General features: G+C 36.3%; 1 protein-coding gene across 16 annotated transcripts in view; it reads right to left on the reverse strand.

Moving 5' to 3' along the window:
- Positions 1-23,977, reverse strand: part of LOC131429444 (acetylcholinesterase) — a 265,785-nt gene that overhangs the window by 27,748 nt on the left and 214,060 nt on the right. For 15 of the 16 annotated variants that reach the window (XM_058593571.1, XM_058593569.1, XM_058593560.1 and 12 more), the window contains one exon: positions 5,427-5,680. In XM_058593571.1, coding sequence (XP_058449554.1) covers positions 5,427-5,667 — 241 coding nt within the window. In that variant the 5' untranslated portion in view covers positions 5,668-5,680. Of the gene's footprint in view, positions 1-5,426; positions 5,681-5,829; positions 5,918-23,977 lie in introns of those variants that run through there. The other variant, XM_058593570.1, reaches the window with a different exon arrangement.

A 23,977-nucleotide genomic window follows, 5' to 3' on the forward strand; every position in this document is an offset into this window, starting at 1 on the left:
TTTACTGAGTAATACTTTATTTGTACATGTACCAAAAATAGAGTAACTATCACTCAAATTTTGAGTGAAATTTTGTTTCACATATACCAAATTTGCAAAAAAAAATTGCTCCTTTTCTGAGTGTATTGTCTTAAAATATTAAGTAATTGAACTCGATACTATATCAAGTGGTGGTTGCTTGGAGTAGTGTGTCAATCGCAAATTAACATACATGTCAGTTATGCTCAGGCACCAATCATACACTTATTCCTCATAAATGACATTTGAGCATGTTCGGTTTCATTCTAAAGCACAACACGGAGTTTATCATTCCGGTTTTTGCAGACACAACACCGTTTGTATTGAGCGACTCTCCCTCGAAATACGCGATCTCACTAACAAAATATACAACCTGTTGCTAGAAATGGTTATTACAACTTTTAGACTGATCTTGCGAATAGTAACAAAAAAACGAGTTATTGCGTTAAACTCAAATTTAGAGTAGGAGTTACTCAATATCGTTGATGATAACTACTCAATTTTTGACGTTTCCATGTATCATTTGAAAATGAGTAACAAGTACTCAAACTCTGAGTAACTTTTTCTAAGCGTGCAGTTTCTAGTGCCAAGTATTTTACCTGTTTCATTGTCTTCCTTGTCTTCACTGTGGCTAGTGAGCAAATGTGAATGAATAAGCATCAACTCGATAACACAAAACTCTCTCCGACCATAATGATAAATAGAGGGTGGCGGTTCTCATTTGAGATTTCAATTATCACCAGCAAGTAAAAATCGATAATTTCAACTGTTTTGAAATGTATTGAGATGTGTTTAGAAACATAAAATATGAAAACTGAAAGAGGGAACAATTAATGTATGTTTATTTTTAAATTTATATTTCAGTTATCATGACTGGTTTACCTTTCATCCATTATCTTGAATCAATTCAAATGTTTACATGAACCTCACTTGAAGGCCGCTCTCTGATTCAGTTGCAAGAGATATTTTGCTACGTCAAGAGATAAACTCACGGTGGTTAAACTGAGTTTCGGTATAAAGAGAAACGAATGAAGGGCGGGATGATGCCCATTCGGAGCCACTGCGAAGGGTGTGTGTTAGAATGTGAAGTTTACTGCAGTAGAGTGTTCGTCAGTGTGTGCATTCGATTTCAATTGAGTTGAATGAAGTTTTACAGTACTGGTTATGATACCTTTCTCATATAACTCATGTCTTCATTGATATTAGTGAAGCTTCGGTAAAAACTAGTGGTGTAATGATGCCTTTATCATATTACCTATCTTTTCGGAAACATCACTAGAAACAGTTATGTCAAGTTAATATAGATTCAAATGTGGCAACCATGCACGTTATACAAAATTGAACTAAGCAAGCTGTGTGCTAGGCGGTGGTATTTTCTTCTTCTTCCGTACCAGCACGTACCGATGCGTGCCGATTTTGCATCAATTTGTATGACAGTTTGAAAGTTTTGATTTCGAAACTGGAAGTCGGATCTGGATGAAATTATACAGTAACTTTAAAGAAACTAAGAGCTTTAATTTAAATCATGATTTTTGAAAATCGGTTTAACCGTTGCAAAGTGGGGAAGAAACGATCAAAAACGCGACTATGCTCAATAATTTTATAAAAACATGAGCAAATATTTTCATAATTAGTATTTCTTATGCAAATTTTTCTGTAGAATCGATTTATGATAGTTAAAAGATCCGCAAAATTCACTATCATGCCCGTTTTGCTCCAATTTCTTTTTTTTTTACTTTACTTTGAAAACTAACTGTGAAACTCAGGAAAAAATTCAATTCCACCAATCGGAAGGTATTTCTGAGATGCTCATAAGTTAGATAAATGGATTGTATTTAATAAGATTGACCGCATACAACTGTATTCTGTTTTACCCCCAGTCATCTTCTTCCGTGAATTTACAGGAAAAAAGTTCTACTGATCGATGTTTGCACCAATTTTGGTTAAACAGTTCTATGTTTCGCATATAACCTCAAATAATAATTTACAGATAGTGTTCATGATCGCATGCTTCGTGCTACATCGTTTTACCCCAATTTTCCGACAAATATAATTTTATGTTGAATTCAAATTTACAATCCCAAAGCAGATCCAGTATGACCTACCAATATGGGTTCATATTACGTGCAAAACATTTGTGATCCAACTAAACACAATGGGAATGACAGCACTAGCCTGTTTAACCCGTTTTACCCCAATTTAATTCATAAGTCGTATTTCTGATTAAACTTTCTTTCGCATACCGAAAGCAAGCTGGTTGCGGTTGATGAAAATCGATTGATATTACGAAGAAAGACCTGTAAATTGGATAACAAATGAATTCAATGAATGATTGTAGATCATATTTCAACTGTATATTATAATTAGAAAAGAAATGGGGTAAAACGGTGCAACGAGTTTTCTGCTGTCAATAAAACTATATGCAATCGATTTGTTAGACTTTTTTACATCGGACACTCTATTCGCTCTTCTGCAAGTTCATCGGTTTCATGTTATATAGTTAAGCTTGAATACAATCATAAATCTAATAAACATAGATTTCCCAGTGTAATAGTAATGTAGTTGAGCAACCCGTGACATCAAAAGCGCCGTCTGGTGGAGAATGGGTGCGTAAATGCTCCTAAAATGCATGCAAAAAGTTGCCTGCGCATTTAACACAACCACAGTAGCTAATGGAAAAAAGTACACCCGTTTGTCACTAGAGGTGCTGTTAGTGTCACCGTATAGTGAGAAATCTATGTTTATTTGATTTATGATACAATGCAGTATAAAAAGGGAACTTGGGGTAAAATGAACATGATAGCGTTTCGTGCGGTCCTTCTAAATACATGGAATCGATTTTACTGATAATTTTACACCAAAAAAGTACTTTGTGGTCAGCTGTATCATGCCTCCGAAAAAATCGGGAGTGAAATTTTTTTTTCAATTTTGTTGGTGCATATCACCGGAAGTCGGATAGGGTAATATTCATTAGTGATCTATGGGACCGTAAGACCTATCATTTGAATCTGAGTTTGTGAAAATCGGTTCAGCCTCTCTGAGAAAATCGAGTGACATTATTTGTCACATACACACATACTTACATACATACACACACCGACATCACGACGCTCAGTTCGTCGAGCTTTTCAATTTTATAAATTTTCACCAATTTTTTCATTTTCGCTCTAAATAACGATTAAACCCTTTTTATTTGAGTCTAAGTTTGTGAAAATCGAAAGAATTACACGGTTATTTGAATATACCATGATCAAAAAAGAACCGTAATTTTCATTTTAAAATTCCCGCGCTAGTCCAATCGGTAAACTTTTATTCTCTCAACGTTGGCAACACTTTTATACACATTCTGTCAAATTTTGACGCATATCATACGATTAGTTATTGTTTGGCGTCTATACAAAGAAATTGAAAATTTTTCGTGTGGTGATTTTTATAATAGATGAAAATTTAGAACAACGTGCGTGCATCAATTTTTGTGTTGCAAATGGATTTAAGTGTTCCGAAACGTTGAAAATGTTAGAAAAGGCCTTTGGTGAATCGTGTCTAGGAAAAACACAGACATACGAGTGGTATAAACGCTACAAAGGTGGTCGTACAAGCTTGGATCATGATGAGATCCCTGGCCGCCCAACAACATCTGTTACTGAGGAAAACATTGAAACGGCGAAGCAAATCGTGTTGAAAAATCGTTCTGTACCGATTAGAGAGATTTCTGGGTTGTTGGGCATCTCTTATGGATCAGCCGAACACATTTTAACTGATGATGATCTCGGCTGGTGCCAAAAAAGCTGAATTTCATTCAAAAACAGCGTCGTGTTGATGTGGCCAAAGAGATGATTTCCAACGCAGATAGTGACCCCACATTCATCGAATGCATCATAACAGGTAATGAGGTGTGGATCTATAAATATGACGTCGAAAACGCAAAACAATGGACCGAATGGCGCTTCGAAGGCGAGCCGTTGTTCTAAATTTCCATCCATTATAAAAATCGCCACACGAAAATTTTTCAACTTCTTTGTATAGACGCCAAACAAAAACTAATCGTACGATCTGCGTCAAAATTTGACAGAATGTGTATAAAAGTGTTGCCAACGTTGAGAGAGTAAAAGTTTACCGATTGGACTAGCGCGGGAATTTGAAAATGAAAATTCCGGTTCTTTTTGATCAGAAGGTATTTGGCTTGATTTTCACATGTCATGTAATTTTTATCCTTATCAGCCTATAATTCTGGAACCGGAAATTGTATCCAGATGAAAATCGGTTGATTTATATGGGGTTGTGAGATCTTTCATTTGACCTAAGCTTTGAGAAAATCGAGTGCACTGTTTAAGTTTATTTAATACATTTTACCCCGTAACTCCGGAACCGGAAGTCGGATCGAGATGAAATTCAATAGCAAGCTATGGGACTATAAGGCCTTTAATTTCAATTTAATTTGAAGAAAATTGGTTGAGCGGTCTCTAAGAAAATCGAGTGTGCTTTTCTTTTTTTGCACATCTTTTGCAACTGCCGAACCGGTTTTCAGAACACTTTGCCTGCTGGTGTTATTTGTGGTGAGTTGCAAAATTCGGTTCTGCCTATAAGAGAATTATCTCGGAAAGATTTTCGTGTCGTGATTTAAATACGACTTTCTGTTGTGATATAACTCGATAACAATCTATCGATCAACTCGCGTGAATTTTAGCAATGAAGCTTTTCAATTGTTTATTTTAGAACCAACAAAATAGCTGTCGTCTGCTTTATGTTCAGTAGCCAAACGCTTAGCAAAAACCAAAATTGTGAATTTAAGCTTTGTGTCTGTTTTGCTATTGAATTCAATTGAATAAGCTGTGAATGGTTAATGTTTACATGATTTTGAATGTAAATTTAAGTAAATTGGAACGCTTCATTTATATGCATCTATTAAGACGCAGAATTACATGATTTTTTGTTGTGGTGTGTATGAACAAAAAAAAAACGTTTCTTCGAAGCTCTAGCTGCTAAAGAATATGAGATGCCAGTTGTGGACTTATTCGGATGATGTCGATATTGCAAGCAACAACAGTAGGTCCAGGAACATCACCGTAACGAATAAAATGCCGGATTGTCTATGGTACCTAGCAAACATATAAAAATAGAATCCAACATCTAAATAGGTAGGCATGAAAATATATTTCTCAATCGGAATGGAAATTTAAACTAGACAGAACAGTACATTCGAAATCGAAACATACACAGGCACAGAGATTTCGTTGCAATAAGAGCTGAGAACGTATAATCAATTTCAACGCCAAAAGGATGATAATAAATTGAAGATGTAATATTCAATAAAAAAAATAACAGAAAGCATACGTAGATATAGAGCGGTAAAGTTGAAGTAGATTGAAAAAGAAGAAAAAACATAGAGAAGCTCAGAATATAATTACCTGAATCTTTATTCAGTATCGACTCTTCAGCTAACGATGACGACGATTGCGAGGATGACGATAACGAGGATGATTGTGACAAGTGCTTCGATCCTAGCTGGTGTGCCACCGAACTACCGATGTCATGATGCCGGCAGTGAACCGACTGCACCAGGATGGAGTAGAGTCCCAGACTGCACAGTATCAGATGTCGGAAGTGGCATGGACCTTGCAGGCGGGTGATTAGGCCTCGGATCTCCATGGTTTGGAGAAATCTGGAAGGGAGAAGAATTTGGTTGTTGTTGAAATAATGTTATGTGTTTTTGAAGATAAATAACATGGAATCTGTTTGCATATGGGCTAACTTGGCGTCAAATTGCAATTACATAATTGATAACTGTATACAAAACATCTAAAAACATACTAAGTGTCAACTAATGATGGTTCGCCAAAACTCTGATTTGATTCTCGTTCTTGGTTATGATGCTCCAACCAGCGCTCATCCGTCGTGAGATATTTCTTTGACCTTTCATTCACCAAAGCAGTATGAAACAGAGAAGAAAATTGGAAAAGTTTTCGAAGCACTTCGGTTAGTTATGTGTACGTGATGAGTTAATTAGTCGGTTTGGGATATGAATATCGCGAGTAGACTGGGAATGTGCGTAGCTACGCAAGATCTTCCATATCTTGCTGTGATATGATATCGAAACTCAATTCTTTTGTTGATGAAAATAATTACATTTTGGGCATTGTACCTTCATGCACTGCCATGTAATGTTGAAACAGCCTTTTCTCTCTCTCTCTCTTCTTAGTTAATTTATATGAATTATCGTAATAGAATACCTATCACTTTTTAGTGGTTTATTGAATACTCATATAGAAACAGTCAACAACAAATGGCGTACTAATCGTGTACATCACGGAAATAATTGAATCGTTCTCACCACCACAAAAATATCTGATGTGAAATAAAATGATTATCCAATTTGAGGGCTGACTTCACGTATGTTATATCTATTTATGCTAAACGGATACGGATGGTACTGACTGCCACACTTTGATGTAAGCTTGGTGGGACCGATCGGAATCAAAATAATCGAATCATTATCGTTTGAATGACAATCGCTTTTCAAATAAAGAGGTATTCGAGGCGTGAAAACTTCATGAAAATTAATTGAATGAAAGCCCACAGCACATGAATGAGCGTGATTGTGGGCCGTGATAATTATATTTAGCCACTGTGCCTTGTTCTGTCGTCGAGCCTACACATGTAGAGTGTTAGTAGGATGTACCGTGCTGCTCGAACGGGTGGAGGGACGAGAAAATGTATATCACACGTGTATTTCAACAGTTGTTTTCTGTAGCTACGTACTACAATCCTACACTGAGAGGCCTTGTCGTCTACAAAAGGGCCCGAGGCGATCATTGTTAGAAGTGAAAACACACGACATTATGATTTTTTTGGGAGCTGGTGTCTTGGTAGGTGGTTAGGTGCTTTTTACAAGTGCTGCTTCATTGTGATACTACAAGAACCTTGTTGTAGGAGTTATCGTGCAACATTGTCTCCACCACGTGATAGGCACTCATGGCTGTAGCTGTATACACGTATAAGATGTCCGTTTGTTGACCTGATTCAATGTATTCCGCAAAGCTCAACTGCATCCAGATTCAAAGATAGCAAAGACACGATTGATTGAATTCGGTTCGGTCGAAATTGTACCATCCTGCTGATACTATATATCGAAGGAGAAAAGGTCAACGGAAATAGCTTCATTAGTATTCAGTCCACGAATATCATTCCTGGAATGACACTCGTGAATTTTCGTCTTCCTCTGCAAAAATAAAAATCAATACGTGCCGAACAAACGTTGCTTAATATTTCATTCATTTGATTGGTGGATAGTGAAACAGAACTGATTAGAAAAGAAAATATGTCCAGAGATCCAAATATTAGTTCATGAATAGTTAACTTTTTTCTTATTTCACAGTTAGCTTGATTGTCTAGCGCAGAATGACGGTCAAATTTTCGTGAGCGAACAAAAAGCCTTTCTCGACTAGCTAGAAAAATCAGTTCGATGACTGTCTTTTTCGTTATCAAAATAAACCGCTGTTCGGAAGTATGGTTCATTAAAAAAAACAAACAATATTTTCCATTTCTAGTAACTGGAAAGGAAACGGTAATGTAATTTCACAAAACAGAACAAAAACTTATTATTTCTTTTTTCTGAATCAAAAAAGGTTGATAACCTTCAAATATTTTGATATCTCAAAGATTTTCAACGGAAAACTGGTCCATTTCAAGATATGCCGCATGGGTAAGTGAATGAGTCTAAAATGTACATGTATACATGTGTAAAATGGTAAAGAGAGTTGGCATCACTGGGAGTAGGATGCGGTGCCTAAGTGTTGCCCTCTAAAAAGTCTAATTACAATGTGTATCAAACAGCTTATAGTGAAGTGATTGATCGAAACAGTTATTTTCAGTGCTAGTGCAGCTGTGGCAAGTGTGTGTTGATTAGTGAAAAGTGTTATTTATTGAATATTACTGATTCTCGAAACTATAAAAATGTTCAAGCGACAGAAACTGCAAATTCACCGCCCAAAATTAAACGACATCAACCGATCGAAGCGTCATCTGCATCTTATTGTAAGTGTTATAAGATTTATGTTACCAGATTCAGCTGGAACGTGTAAAAATCGAATTCAATTAGAAAATCTAAAGTTGGTCTGCAGCAAACCCATCCGCGAGTGTTAATTTTATTATATTTTTTAGAAGTGGTGTGTCATCTCGCGTTGTTTACAGCAATGCGAATAGGTGAAGCAGGATGCTGGTGAGATCGTTCCTTAGAGATATTTTTTCTTATTTACAATCTTGTTATATTTCTCCTTACTAAAAATCGGGCTAGACTAAACTCCGTCGATTGTTCGGGGAACGTTTGATCATAGTTTCTTCGGGTTAAAAGCTAAGTTTAGTACGCGCGCGTAAAGTTTATAACCGTGCAGATATTTTTTTGCTATCGTGTTTAACTAGGATGTTTCTAAATATAGTTTAGACAGCGATGAGGATCTATTTGGTACTTTTTTAATGAAAAAAAGTACCAAATGGATTTTTATTTCGGGTAGAGAGTATCGACATTACTTCGTATCGCGTACGGCGTTGTTGTTCGATTGATGATGATCGAGTGATATTTTGCAAGTATTACGGCTATCTATAGCAAAAAAAAAAACATCAAAATGAATTAAATGTATGAATTTATATCGAACTTCCCGACACCCGGCTGTCCGGAGTTTTACGAGTTTCGGAAGAAATTTCGTATTTTAATAACGCAATAATATTGCAACATGTTGCCGGCTAACCAGAGCAATAATCATATAATAATATTATATGTATCATGCATTTGGGCCAACATACAAATTCAGCTTGTTTCTGATCAATCACGGGAAACTCACGGGCGATCAACTAAGCTAAGCTAAAGCTATGCTGTTTACATGTATAAAATGGTAAAGTGGTTATTAAGATGGCCTTCGTGTTGGGCTACGGTCGTGAAGTATCTAGGCCAGCCCCACAGGTGGATTGCGAAGTAGTTGGGAATCGACATCTCCCGAAAGTTAAAATCGTTCAATGTGACTCTTACGACCTCGCGGTTAGCTGGCAGCGGAAAATAGTGAAGAAATGCAACCCCGTGAACGCAAAGCAGGTGAGTCAATTCGTCATCGTGCATCGAACAGACAATGAAGAGAGAGTCGGACATAATGTTTTCAAGGTAACGAAGGAGTCTCTTCGAACCAATAAACATAATACGATGACCTAATCCCGTATCAGGAAGCTATACCACGGGTGGTTGATTCAGTAGAAATGCGTCGTAGTGGACAAAGAGATGTCTATTGAAGCGGACACCAAGCAGATTCCAGTCCTCGAATTTTTCATCAGCAAGTCACGCCTGGATGTTCCGGAAGAAAAAGTTCGAATATTTTGTCAAGATATACTTGGTGGCAGGCGATCTGTAAATGCGGCAATTTCAGCAAACCGTATTTAACGTCAAATATAAGAAGATGAATGCCTTCAGAAGGGTCCTCGTTCCCACGCAGCTGACACTTTGTTTTGGCCGGATCTGATATCGTACCATTACACGAAACCGGTGATAGAGTGGTCCAAAACTAATGTTGTAGTTTTTGTACCGGCGGAACCAAATCCGCCAAACTTGCCAATACTTTGCGCAATAGAAAAATTCTCGGCAATTATGAAGGGTAAGGAAAAGGCAGTACCACTCCACTAGAAGGAGTATTTTTGGAGCAAAGTTAGTTCAATTTTCTAAGAAATCTGGAAATGGTCGAGGTCTGGCCCTCACTCAAATTGACAGCTGTAAATTCAACAAGAAAAATAGGAAGAAGCAAATGTTTGCCTTTCGCATACAGGAAGGCTATGCAATCATTGTGAAAATTGACTTTTGCTTTAAGTGACGTATGCCATTCGGATCAGATCGTCTAAATCACAAAACGAGTTGGTACTAATTATATTTAAACCTGACCTGTACCAGTTTAAAAACAGTAATCTTTGCCTGCACCCGACTCGAACCCAAAGAAAATTTTTTTCTAAACCCGAACTCGTCGAGAACAAATTTTATTCGGGAAACTATTGAATATTTTCCGGATTCGACTGCCGGTTCCGAATTTACGCTTGACGTAAATTCAAGCATGCCGAAATTTCTTCGGTGATGACACAATATTACATCAATTAACACGTAAAAACAATTTTTGTATCCGTATCGATGTAAACTTTAGCTAAGATAACTGTGAAGTTAAATATATGACTTATCTTTACATGGTTCGAATTGTAAACTTGTAAAGACGTAAAAGTTAAAGATTTTTTTAAAGTGTGTGGTCCTATGGAAGGCGGCTATTAATAGATTTCGATAATAAATAACCATTTACACTGAAGATAATGGTTTGTATTGTAACAAGCATCATCGTACATCTCCAATTTTTTCAATTGCTACATATTTTCTTATACAAGAGACATTTATCAATTTGAAATAATTTTTGTTCTTTGTGCATTTTTTGCTACTGATTTGATTGATGAATAATACAATGATCTGGATTATTTTCATTGTTAATAAATACTAGCGCGTAATCAATCATATGTGACAGACCAATTTTAAACCATGAAAACTCTTCTACTAGCAATCTGGCAAAGTTAATCGCAAAGGTTTGTAGCGCAACCTTTCTTACATAATAATATGTATTATGATAAACGCTGACGTATTACGTGGCACTTATTATCAAGTTCTCCGTTCCATGCAGTAACTTACGCAACGGTATGAGAAATTCCGAGCCATATTGCCATAATTCAGATCGTCACCTGCGTAGATTGTCTGTTATTAGTTCATACCTCTATCAAAGTTCACAGCAAAAAATAATAAAACTTAAAGGTGACGTAAATCCGCATATGACTCAAATCATAAGAACGTAATTCGTAAAATTACTGAATTTTACAAGAATGATTTACATATTTGTCGAACATACGCTACTTTTACAGCAGACGAGTAAATTTACATGCTTCAGCACTTAAAAATATGTCAGAATGCATTAAATAAGTGTTAGATCTACTGTGAAAATGAGTCGTTTTTGTCGCTCGTATATGTCGGTCTTAGAAGACGTAAATTTACACGATATTTGCTAAGTGTGTTCTGACTGAATTAACTTTTTTGTCTACGTAGAAAGGTATATGCAATCACTTGAAATAAATTAGTAATAATTGGCTCCGAGAGCCAAATGTCCTACACCATTTGACAGCGTTTCTTCGAGCTGATCAATTATTATTATTATTATATCGTTTATTTATCCCCGGTTTTAACCTAATTCTGGTCGTTCACCGGGGGAGAGCTGATCAATGTCTGTATACTTTTACTATTCTACAAACTTTCCACCATAATGAATTCACACTAATTGTAGTTTCCCTTGAAAAAGGCAATCAAAAACGACCGAAACGTCGGACAATTTAACAAATACATTGTCATTCAATATATTAAACTGAGAAAGCCACAAATAAGAACTATTAACTCTACTCTCAGTCGAGAAATACATACTCATATATGTATGTATCAAATATTGCCAATCTTTTTTTCTCAGAGATGGCTTGATCGATTTTCACAAGGCTCAAATGAAAGGTCTTATTATCCCATAGGTTTCTATTAAATTCTATCCGAATCCGACTTCCGGTTGTGGAGCAATAGGATAGAGTTTATTTAAAATTGCACACCGTCATTTAAAGCGCCGATGCAGATGAGGGAAAAATTCTTCTAGATCTAGCTCAATACTGTTTTAATTTGTAGACTATATAAGTTACTTACTGATCGAACTATCTTTGGCGACACCGATCCGCAGTTCCCGATTTCGGAAGTACCGGAAAAAGTGATCTAAAACTCCAAAAGGGATTTTACTTATTTTTCTCTGAGATGGCTTGACGAATTTTCACCAAGTTTGGATCGAATAAGTGGTCTTATAGTCCCATGAGTTGCTAATGAATTTGACATCGTCAATTTTATTAATCTTTTCAGGTATAGCCAAAGACATCATATTAACAAGATATCCAGCTCTCACATTTACCGAACAAATCATTGTCAAGATTCTTTTTTGCGAGCATTGTGCCCTCAGTCGAGTCCGCATCGACTCTCGTACATATAAGTAGGAGAGAGAAATGTCAAATTCGTGCGCGCCAAAATAGTAGCACTGCGCACTCATACAGTTGGCATGATATGTTGAATATGATGCCGTTCGATGGCGTTGCTGAACTGAAGATTGAATTCGCTTCAAGCTGACAGGGTCTGGTATAGCACAACAATAATAACATTTACACGAGGATGGCTAATTTAGTGCGTTGCACACTAGAAAAAATTTGTCAAACTCGACCCGTACCCGATCGAAAATAAAATACTCGTACTCGACCCGAACCAGAGAATTATTTTTATTCCAAACTTGAACCCGACCCGTAAAAAATAGAAATCTTTATCCGTACCCGTAAGAGTCCCAAAACCCGACCAAATGTTTTAACTCGAACCCGACCAGTATCCGTTGAAAATAAAAATCGGCATCCGTACCCGACCCGAACCCGACAAACACATCTTTTTCTGTACTCGAACCCGATTAACACGGTTCGTGTTCGGGTCAGGTTTCGGGTACATATTTCCGAAACCCGACTATTGCTCTATTGCTCACATAAAAAGGAAAATGTACATAACAAGGAAAAAATAAAACTCAAAAATAAAAGTGTTGTAAATGCACTAATTTACCAGAAACGCTCAACATGGTTGTGTTAAATGCGTTGGCAACTTTGTACATGCATTTTAGGAGCATTTACGCACCCACTTTACACCAGACGGCGCTTTTGGTGTCACGGGTTGCTCAACTACACTACTATTACACTGGAGAATCTAGGTTTATTTTATTTATGACAGTAGCTAATGGAAAAAAGTACAACTGTTTCTCACTAGAAGCGCTGTAAGTGTCGTTTATAAGCACAATCTGGCAAGTAAATTAACATGAAACTGATTCTATTCAATAACCCCAACTAACTGTATCTGGCTTACTTCAGGAAATTTTCGAGAAGTCAGCTGAACCTCTATCGGAAGATAATGTTTTTCATAGAATTATGCCATCATTACTGGACATTCAACTACATATAACAGATCGGCTGAAAAGTTCGTATCGTTTCTATGAGAGCGCACCACTAGAATTAAATCCATACCATTTTCAGTTAGTACCAACCTTCAAAAGATACGTGTATAAATTTGACAGCTGTCTGATTATTAGTTTGTGAGATATTGCATTTTGAGTGAAGCTACTTTTGTTATTGTGAAAAAAATGGAAAAACCCCTTCTTAATCCACCTAGTGGTGTGATAATGCCTTTCTCTTCTTTCATAACAGTCTCATGAAAATATGTTTCATACTTTTATTAAATAAATTTGGAAACTAATTTTGACACCAATAGATTCAGATTGATTCGAGTAGTTCACAAAAGCATGCTTAAGTGTTTATGTCACACAGTCAGCATCATTTTTCCAAACTAGTGCTTGACATTTGCGTTGCCTATTTGTATGAGAACAGTGATGCTAATCTAAAAAAAAAAGCCTTCTCAGTCCACTTAGTGGAATTTTCATATATCTTGAAAAATCACCATAGGGGGGAGTACATGAAATTTTCGAAATCGAAAAAAATTTTTTGATGCCAAAAGGCTTAGAATTGCATGAAACGTCGAGATTTAGTGTCATCTCGAAAAAAAAATTTTTTTGAAAAAGTCGACTTTTTGGGACTAAATTTCGATGTTTTATGCAGTTTTAAGATTTTGGAAATTTCATGTACTCCCCCCTATGGTGCTTTTTTCAAGATCGTAAAATTGTCAAACCTTTACCACCGGGCAGCACCCCTTACGCATGTTCGATTTAGCTCAAATTTTGCTTGAAGGCTTTTTTCGAGGTGCTTAAACTTTTGAGCACTAGAGCTTAACGAAAATAGAGGTGATCTCAAAATTTTGGCACCCTTATATATATAAGAGCGGTAAAAATCAACGTGTTTTGTCGGTTACGTCACTTATACAATCATATCTCCGGAACCAAAAGTCACAGCCATTTAGTCTTCGAACTTGATCAATGACCCGACAGTAGCTTTCAAACGAGCCCAAGTTTGTTAAAATCGGTTCAGCCATCTCTGAGAAAATTGAGCGCGTTCAAATACAACGCTTTTTGTCGGTTACGCCACTTATACAATCATATCTCCGGAAGCAAAAGTCTCAGCCATTTGATCTTCGAACTTGATCAATGGCCCGACAGTAGCTTTCAAACGAGCCCAAGTTTGTTAAAATCGGTTCAGCCATCTCTGAGAAAATTGAGCGCGTTCAAATATCTTCGAAAAGTGCACACACACACACACACATATACACACACACACACAGACATTTTCCGATCTCGTCGAACTGAGTCGAATGGTATATAACACTATGGGTCTCCGAGGCTCCGTTCGAAAGTCGGTTTTTCCAGCAATTCTAATACCTTTCTATAGAGAAAGGCAAAAAGGAATTTCGTGTGTTGATGAAACACTACTTTTTGATGAAAAAAAGTGCCGCCGATACCAAAAACGGCTTGATGAGTGTTATCCAGACTCTGCACCGGGCGAAGCAACAATTCGTAAGTGGTTTGCAAAATTTCGTACTGGTCATATGAGCACCGAAGACGATGAACGCAGTGGACGTCCAAAAGAGGCTGTTACCGATGAAAACGTGAAAAAAATCCACAAAATGATTTTCAATGACCGTAAAGTGAAGTTGATCGAGATAGCTGACACCCTAAAGATATCAAAGGAACGTGTTGGACATATTATTCACGAATATTTGGATATTAGAAAGCTTTGTGCAAGATTCGCATGGTATAATTTTCATCGACTACCTTGAAAAGGGAAAAACCATCAACAGTGACTATTATATAGCGTTATTAGAGCGTGTGAAGGACGAAATTTCAAAAAAACGGCCTCATTTGAAGAAGAAAAAAGTTTTGTTTCATCAAGACAATGCACCGTGTCACAAGTCGATGAAAACCATGCTGAAATTGAACGAATTGGGCTTCGAATTGCTCCCTCATCCACCGTATTCTCCAGATTTGGCCCCCAGTGACTTTTTTCTGTTCTCAGACCTCAAGAGAATGCTCGCTGGTAAAAAAATTACAAGCAATGAAGAGGTAATCGCTGAAACTGAGGCCTATTTTGAGGCAAAGGACAAATCGTACTACAAAAATGGTATCGAAAAGTTGGAAGATCACTATAATCGCTGTATCGCCTCTGATGGCAATTATGTTCAATAATAATTACGAATTTTGGCAAAAAAATGTGTGTTTCTATTAAACGATACGAACTTTTCAGCCGAACTGTTATGAACCCAACCACTGGTCCTTTTTTTGAATATTCATCTTTGAATCGGGTTTTGATAGATTGCAACAGATTCTGTACCGCAAAACGTCGTCTGTCGTTAAATGTTTGCGCGCACAAATAAGAACAGCACTTTCACACCAGTGAACTTTAAGAGCTGAAAAATAAATGATACCATGGATCAATTTGATTTAAGTTCCAGTATCATAAAACGAAACTATCTGACAATCAAGGAAAAAGATTGAATTTAAGAATATTTTAATTAAAGTTTTTTACCGATTTATTAATTTTAGTATATGTTTCCGCTCAGTCATTGCAAAAAAAAACAAAAGTTTTTTTTATTCTTGACCCCAACCTGAACCACTGCGCCCAGTAGCGAAGTTGTGAAATGACTACGAAGTGACCGTGAAAAGTCTTAATATGTGGATTGATTTCGGAGTTTTTTTTTGTTTGGATTATAGAGGTTTTAACCATAAGGTCATTCGCCCTCTTCGGGCCAGAAAAATTTGCTGACCCTATGTGCGGGGTTGGGAATCGAACCCAGGTGGGCTGCGTGAAAGGGCATCGACTTACCCATCACGCTATACCCGTACCTCAAATTTCGGAGTTCTGCTTTATATAAATCTTGCGCGTGATTTCGAAGCTTTCAATACGACTAAGTTGCATATACTTGCAAATAAAAAAGAACTTTTGATAAATAGAAAGTATCATTAGCATACCACCAAATATACAAGAAAAAATAGAAATAACTGGCTAACCCCTAAATGAAGAAATAAGTGTTTTACCTTTTTTTATAAATATATATCCATATTAGCTGGAATTTTAGAAAAAATTCCCGAGGACCGAGTTTCATATACCAACCAATGCAGCTCGACGAACTGAGCAAATATCCGGGTGTATGTTGTCAACAAAGAGACGACTGGACCGATTTTGATGAAACTCGCAAATGAAAGGTCTCTCCGTCATTCTAAACGATATTGAATAATTTTAAGATCGGATATTTACTTTGTGAGTTATACGAAGTTTTATGTCAAAATTTGACAATATCAATGTTTTTTGACAATATCTGTAACAATTGACCTTAAAAACAGAACATGTTTCCAGGCTTAGATTTCGCACAGTAATAGCTATCCAACAAGCCATAGGTTGTTAAAATCCGTCCAGATATATCGATATTTTTGTGTTAGCGACTTTTCGCCTTATTCAGCATATCTTGAAACACGATCTTTAATGTATGCTTTATGCAATTGTTTCTTAGCACTTAAAAGACTATGCACAGCACCCTTTTTCATAATGTTTCGATTTTAGCACGGTTCGTTTTTGGAAACATAATCGTTCGAACATGATATATGTATTCGAAAGATGGCAGTATTTTCAAATTCAAAACAGTTTCATATTTATATTGATCTATACTGCTGATAATTGCTTCTGCTCCCATATATTGTTTCCGAATTTTATTTGGATCCGACTTCTGGTTCCGGAACTACAAGATGATATATGAAATGAAAATAAAATAATGTCACTCATTTAGCTAGTAGATTCCTGAACCGATTTCGTCCATCTAACATTCAAATAAAAGGTCTCAACGTTCCAAAAAACTGCTTCTTTTTTAATCAGATCCAACTTCCGGTTTAAGAGATACAGGGTGATTAGCGTAAAAAAATTAAAATCAATTTATCGGATTTATCGGGTTAACAGATTTTGAAATACGACGACCAAATAAACTTATTTTAGTTTCACCTGTATTCGGTTTTCGATCCCGCAAGGTACCCAAAAATTGTATGTGGAACGCAGATGGCTACAATGATTTAGAAAAATTTTGAATCTAATGAAATGGTTAACAATCCATTAGACGAATTTAACTGACTTTGTCTACACCGATTTCCGAAAGTATCGAGAATAGAGAAGCTAAAACAAGGTCGAAATGAATTAAATAAAAAAAATCAAATAAACTCATGGTCCCTTAAAAAAATTGGTGAATTTTATCCGATTACGACTTACAATTTTTAAATTACAGGATAATGAGTTTTTAAAATTCAAAGCGTCATAGAAGATGATGATACCGAAAAATCTTCAAAGTTGGGCTAAAAATTATTCCAATTTATTCGTCATACCAATTCATGGACATATGAACTACTTTTGGTTGTGCTGTTCTCTGAATACTGTTTCTGAAAGTACTATAAATAATGACAAAAATTCAAATAGGAACTCACTTCTACATCTTATGGAATGCTTAATCGATTGTCACACGTTTAGATTGAAAGGAATAATTTCAAGGTTTCATACAATTTCTATCTTCGATTTGTCTTGCCGTTCCAAAATTTTAATTACAATTCATCTAAAACGACAGTCATTAAAATAATATTCACGCGAATGCTGACACATGCTGATTGATAAAAAAAAGGTATCATCTCACTGTTAGGTTGATTAAGCACGTTTTCTGAGATAGATTGGTAGCCATGAAAATAGTTACCAAAAATACATATCGCGATTCGTAGGCAACAGTGAGATAACGAATAGATGACGCACAGATCTAATGTTGGTTTATCGCGTGTCATTTGTCTCTTCATCGTACTGATCGAAAACAAGGCTAGTGAGACGTGTTACTAAAATAGACAGACTAAAATTCTCAGCTTTAGGTGACCTTTTTCGAGTTTGCATAAAAGTAATTCCAATTCATTGATGATGAAATGTTGCTAAGCAGATTAAAAGATTCGTAAAACGAAGCCTACTGATGATAACTCTACGAGCTTTCGATTAGCCTCTCCAAATTGCATTACACGTAGCCGGATTTCAACGAAATCATTCCGACTGACGCAACGCACGTAGATTCATCACGTGGAGAGAAATGTGGTGTCAAATATATATTACTGTATGACCTATATTCTCAACTTTCCACACTTCCGGGGTTTCGGTTTGCAATAACAAAAAAAAATCACTTTTCGATTTCCCATCATAGCCACAGCAAACCGAATGTGGCCACTTGAGGGATGTATTTTACCCCATTCTATAGCAGCAGCTATGGCAATGCGCTAAATTCCGCATCGCCCGCAATCCAGCAAAGCGCACAACTTGCAACTGACGTTCTGGCATGTGAGTACGTAGGTAATTGGAAATGGACTGTTTGGCATCCAAATTCAACGGCATTGTTTGTCATTTATGTAAATGAATCCGATGATAGGCAAGATAAATTTGCTCGTCCTACATGCAATCCCGCGTGCGTCCGCAGAACATGTTGTTGGATCGGCTATAGTTGGTCTCCTTCTGGAGACCTATTTCTGTGCTATATAGCGTTGTCATGTACGGTTACGATACCATTACTACTGTCCGTGTAGCCTTGAAGTGTCACTCGGTTTCTTGTTCCGTGGTGTTCAGACTGTGATTTATGGGTTATTTTTTTTCGATTTTCCTTTTAAAAGAGAAATATAGGAAATGGTGTCCCGGTAGGCATCTGAGTTAGTCTTTTCACGTATTTTCTGTTCGAGTCTACACAGCTCCAACAGAACCAACCAAATGTCTCATATATTTTGGCAACTTGTCGGCTTTCCAGAGAGATTGTGCGCTATGAAATCCCTGTCACAAACAGAGCAATGATGGTTGTCACATTTTTACAATTCCACTTGCATTCCAGAAAAATATATGAAGGCTATTTTCAAATTTACAAGAGGTTGATGAATGACGAAGAGAATTTGTTGACAAGCATCAAAATTACGTGACCTCGAGATGACATCTTGCCATGAAAAGATTGTGATTATTCAAAATTCAGCCGGGAGAGCTAGTAGCAAGTCTTTGTTCATGAAATTAGTTCGAAAGAAATGGGTTTAGGTATTTTGCGAAATGAACAGCGGTATATCGGTAATATTCAATGTTATCCTTTGGTTGCAAATCCGAATATGTATCATACTGGATGAAATCGAAACTAGTGGTACACAGGTTTGGGTAGATATTTTCTTTTAAGTACATCACTATAACATGCGTCTGAATTTGCTGGTGGAAGTCAGTTGCAGTTTCCACCGCATTAGTGACGTTATGACGCTAGCTTTGTGATTTGTATTTTAGGACTTCAGGGATCCGAGCAAAACGTCTCAGATGGCATGTTCTTCATTCCTATTCATATTTTCTAACTGGTAGGAGATTTAGAGACAAATGATTAAGGAAAAGGGGGCGAAAACGACTTGAAACATTTGAAGTATGTGCACAGCAAAATCTAGCCATGATTTATTAGCCACATCTTTTAATTTTTGTTTTGTACTATACAATGGTTTTTCATAATTTTCCAGATGTTTATAGTGACAAATGTGAATGGAGAAGAAAAAGCACAATTAAACAAATAGTTTTGCAATCCCGAAAGAATACTGAATGGTTCGTAGCTGTCAAAATGCACATTCAATAAAACCTCCAACCCCAAAAATATTCAGAGATCACTATTTTTACCTGGAGCTGTTAGCGGAATATAGTCAATATCCAAATCCAAAACAAACTTATAAAACCGATACACTGAAAAAGGATGTAAATAACAATACGAAATACGCGTATCTGTATTGTAAACAAACTGCTTCATTAAAGTATAGTGACTTTGTGAAAGTGTAATAACCACAGAAAGAAAAGATGAAACTTACACGACATGTAAACCGCTAGTACTATGAAAAAGACATCAGTTGAAACGAAAATCTGATTTAAAACTATGATTGATGTAAAATTACATTAAAATTCATTTAGTTTTTCATTGAACAAGACTGTATATTTACAAACCGCTTCGTTTTGTAATGTAAATTTCCATTTAATTGCCTGCTCCAAATATGTGCATGAAAATAAATGAAAAAACACAAAATATTTTTATCTGTGACGTAACAGTGAAATAGTGAAATTAAATGGTACATAAATAGTGCAACTATTGATATTCAGAGATGTTACAGAGGCGACATCTTCCCCAGAAGGATGCAGAACGACTCGCAATTTTTATGAGCAGAAGTGAATTTGGCTCAATCGGCTAAAACTTTTTGAGGTGTGTCTTAGTCTTATAATACAAACGAATGTTGTTTACTGTCCGACGTTTCGGCCTTTGATGTAGGCCTTTTTCAAGGAACGTCGGACAGTAAACAACATTCGTTTGTATTATAAGACTGAGACAGCCGTTTTACATTTTTCCACGATTATCACCCCAGTCGAAATCAAGTATAACCTTTTTGAGGTGAAAATAGCAATGATACATTCATTTCAGAAATAATGAGTAATTTCTCTAACTATATTTTCTTCACATATTGGGTGAAAATCGATAAAGTATCTCTAAATCTTAGTTCATCATACACAGATTCAACTATGTATGGAGAATCGAAAACCCGGTACGTAGTTGCGTCAATGCACACCAGTTCACACATTCACACAAATCATACGAACGATACTCAGCACGTTGAATAGTAGCGAAGTGAAAGATGAGTTTGCAGTTTCTAGTCAGAGTTGTGGCCAGAACAATACAATGATGCTTGGGAAAATTTGCGACGGACTTTTCGATATTTTCAGACTCAGATTTGGTAAAGATTGTTTATCTGAGCGCATGTTCGCCAATAGCTGACAAATTTGAAAGCATCCCAAGAATATTATGCTTTATCAAACTAGTTGACAGAGATAGAGCTGGCTCTGGCCCACCGAAGTCATGTGTTGCACCTACTTTAGATAACTAATCTGCTTGAAACACAATACAGTATTCACCTAGTGAACGAAAATACTCTAGTCTTATTTCACGACAGTAGACACCAACACCAGCACGGCCATCTAACAGAGAAACGTCCGTATAACAAACTATGTGTTCGTCAAGTAGAGTAATCGTTCCAAATAGACAGACTATCACTTCTCGTGAAGAGGATATATTCTGCCAAGAAAGAGCGTAGCGGCGATTATTCGCAGTCAGTTGGTAAGTCATGTGCATTTATAATTTGTTTTCTTCTTTTAACTTCTGGTGTTTTTACAATGCAATTAGTAAGATTTCTAGTCCCCTCTAGCATCGACAATTGCTTTACAGCTTCAAGGTATACTTTTGATAATATTTCCGGTGTTTTTCTGTAGAAAAGACCTCCGAAATTTTTAAGTATGGCGGATGAGCAGGTCCAAATTACAAGGTCAATTTTTGCGAAGCTTTAGTTTTTAAAGAGCCCAAACATGTTTGATCTAAATCAAATCGGCAGTTTCATCAGTGTTTTTTTTTATTTAAAAGATATTTTTATTCAGGCCTATTTGCGTACAAGCTTTGCGTGGCCGATTTTTTAAATTAATTTTTTTTTTGAGTTGGATCTCGTTGTCACCCTTTTTCTAGGGAGAGAGGAGCTTCCATTTCCCTCCTGCGAGGTTTGAGGGGCACAGCCTTGGGCATTAGTGTGAAAAGCTTATAAATTATTTTGCACGAAGATTTATTCGTGAAAAAATATTTGTTCACGTTGGATCCCACATAATTTGACAACATCTCAAAAAAGATTTGAGTCGATTGGTGCAAAGAAATGCCGAAAAAATTCAATTGTGGTTCTTAAAATTTGGTGCATAACATCTACACAAGTGACGAAACATGTATTTACTCATATGAGCCCGAAACTAAATAGCAGTCTACTGTATGGGTGTTCAAAGATGACCCAAATGTCAACAAAAGTTTTTCGCGCTCGAAGCACTTCAAAAATAAGGTGGCTCGTTTTTTCGGTATAAACGAGCATATCGCTACCCTTGCTTCGGCTCAAACAACCGAATATTTGAACACCAAAACATCGAATTGATGGACCACCCGCCGTATAGTCCTGACTTGGCACCTAACGACTTCTATTTGTTCCCTTTTGTGAAGAATAAACTGCGTGGAGAGCGATCAATACTCCTGAAGAAGCTGCTGAAGCGTTCAAAAAACATGTTTTGGGGGAACCTCAAGAAAAGTGAAAGAAATGCAATGAAAATTCATTCAAGCGTATGCAAAAGTGTATTGATCACCTAGGGGAATATTTTGATAAACAATAAAACCATTTCCGATCAAATATAATACTGTTTTCATTTTTAGGCAAAACACATAAGTAACAACCCACGTATTACACGAATAGCTACATAAGTTCCTATCAGAATCGTACACAGTATTCAGTCAAGCCGATGTAATTTACTGAATACGTTGTTTCGATGTAATAATGTGTGATTTATCTGCAATACTTCCCAAAAACAGAAAATTATTGCCTTTGATATGCAGTACGTACATTCTTTTCTTGCTGTTTAAAGTTCCAATGTATGCGCAAGGTAATGCTTCATTATTTTAGGAACACATGTTCTCGTCATCGTCATTTGGATCGTTCTTTAGAGATAATATGACTTTTGACAAAATTGTCGCAACTTCTAATGTTTGCCACTATACGAGGCATCCGGACTCTATAGTCTGAGTCTAATAGTAGTTGTATAGATCCAATGAATGTATCTGCACGGAACGACCGAAATTAGCTCTGCGCCTAATTCGTATTACTGTTTTTGAATTAGTTGATTTTAACAACAAAATTTCCAAAATAACTATAAAATTAGTTAAAAATGAGAATTAACTTGCTGAAAAACTCTTATTTTTAGAGAATGTGTTTAGTTGGCGAATATCCTGGACACAAACCAGCAATATTTCAATCCAACACGAAATTCTCTTTGACAACTAATTTTGTTATTAAAATCAGAAAATTTGTTTCTATTTATCTATCACCATCATTGCTGAAGGACAGCACAAAGAAAACAAACATGAGATTGGTTTTATCAACAAGTTTATTAGCCAAAAACCCATGAGAAGTGTCAAATCAAAACAATCCATTAGACAAGCTAGACAGGGCAGTCTTGTTGAAACTGCTTGCAAATCGTTTTGATGTTTTTCGCATGTGTTACGATATATCCATATATAAATTTCTAAACCGATATGTAAAAATGACGTGAACTCTTAGTGGAAAGTGTATTTATTCATAATTTGTGCGCATTTGAAGCGATTGTGCGCAATAATGTTTTTACGTGGAACAGTGAAGTGAGTTTCGAAAGTTGCACTCTAATTGTATATGTCAAATGATCTGGTGTATTATTTGTATTCGGTTTTTGTTTTCCGATTCAGTGAGAGAGTCGATTTCGCGAATGAAGAAAACAGCGATACCCGCCAATATAGAAAAGACAACCGCGACTGAAATTCTTTTCGGTAGTAGTGGCTAGTAATCATAACGGTGTTTACGTTTTTTCGGTGACAGTGCGCCACATAGCCGCAAATTGCAGAGACCAATTCAATCATTCATGTTGGTTGAAAACAACGTTTTTTTTCTCTAATTCAACTAAAAAATTAGTTGAATGGAAATGAAGTGTGCCTTAGCTAAGAAATGATAGCACGTTTAATTAGTGAATTCAACTAAAAAATAGCCATTTTTACAAATATTTTATTATTATTCAGGGAATTAGAAATAAAAAATCTAAATTAGCAAAAGTAAGATTTTTTTAGTTGTCTCAAAAAATAACTAACTAAAATCAGAAAATCAACTAGTTTTTTCGCCAAAAGGCTGATTGTGGTCTTTCCGTGTGGGTTTGAGTTACCATGATTTTCCTGATGCTCTTCTGCATTGATCGAAGGTCATGCAAACTCTTTTAATCTAGAATTCAATTCGAAGCAAGCAAGTTGTAAAGTTCTCTAAGT

This window comes from Malaya genurostris, chromosome 2 (genome assembly GCF_030247185.1).
Source record: "Malaya genurostris strain Urasoe2022 chromosome 2, Malgen_1.1, whole genome shotgun sequence".
In the NCBI taxonomy this organism is placed as follows: domain Eukaryota; kingdom Metazoa; phylum Arthropoda; class Insecta; order Diptera; family Culicidae; genus Malaya; species Malaya genurostris.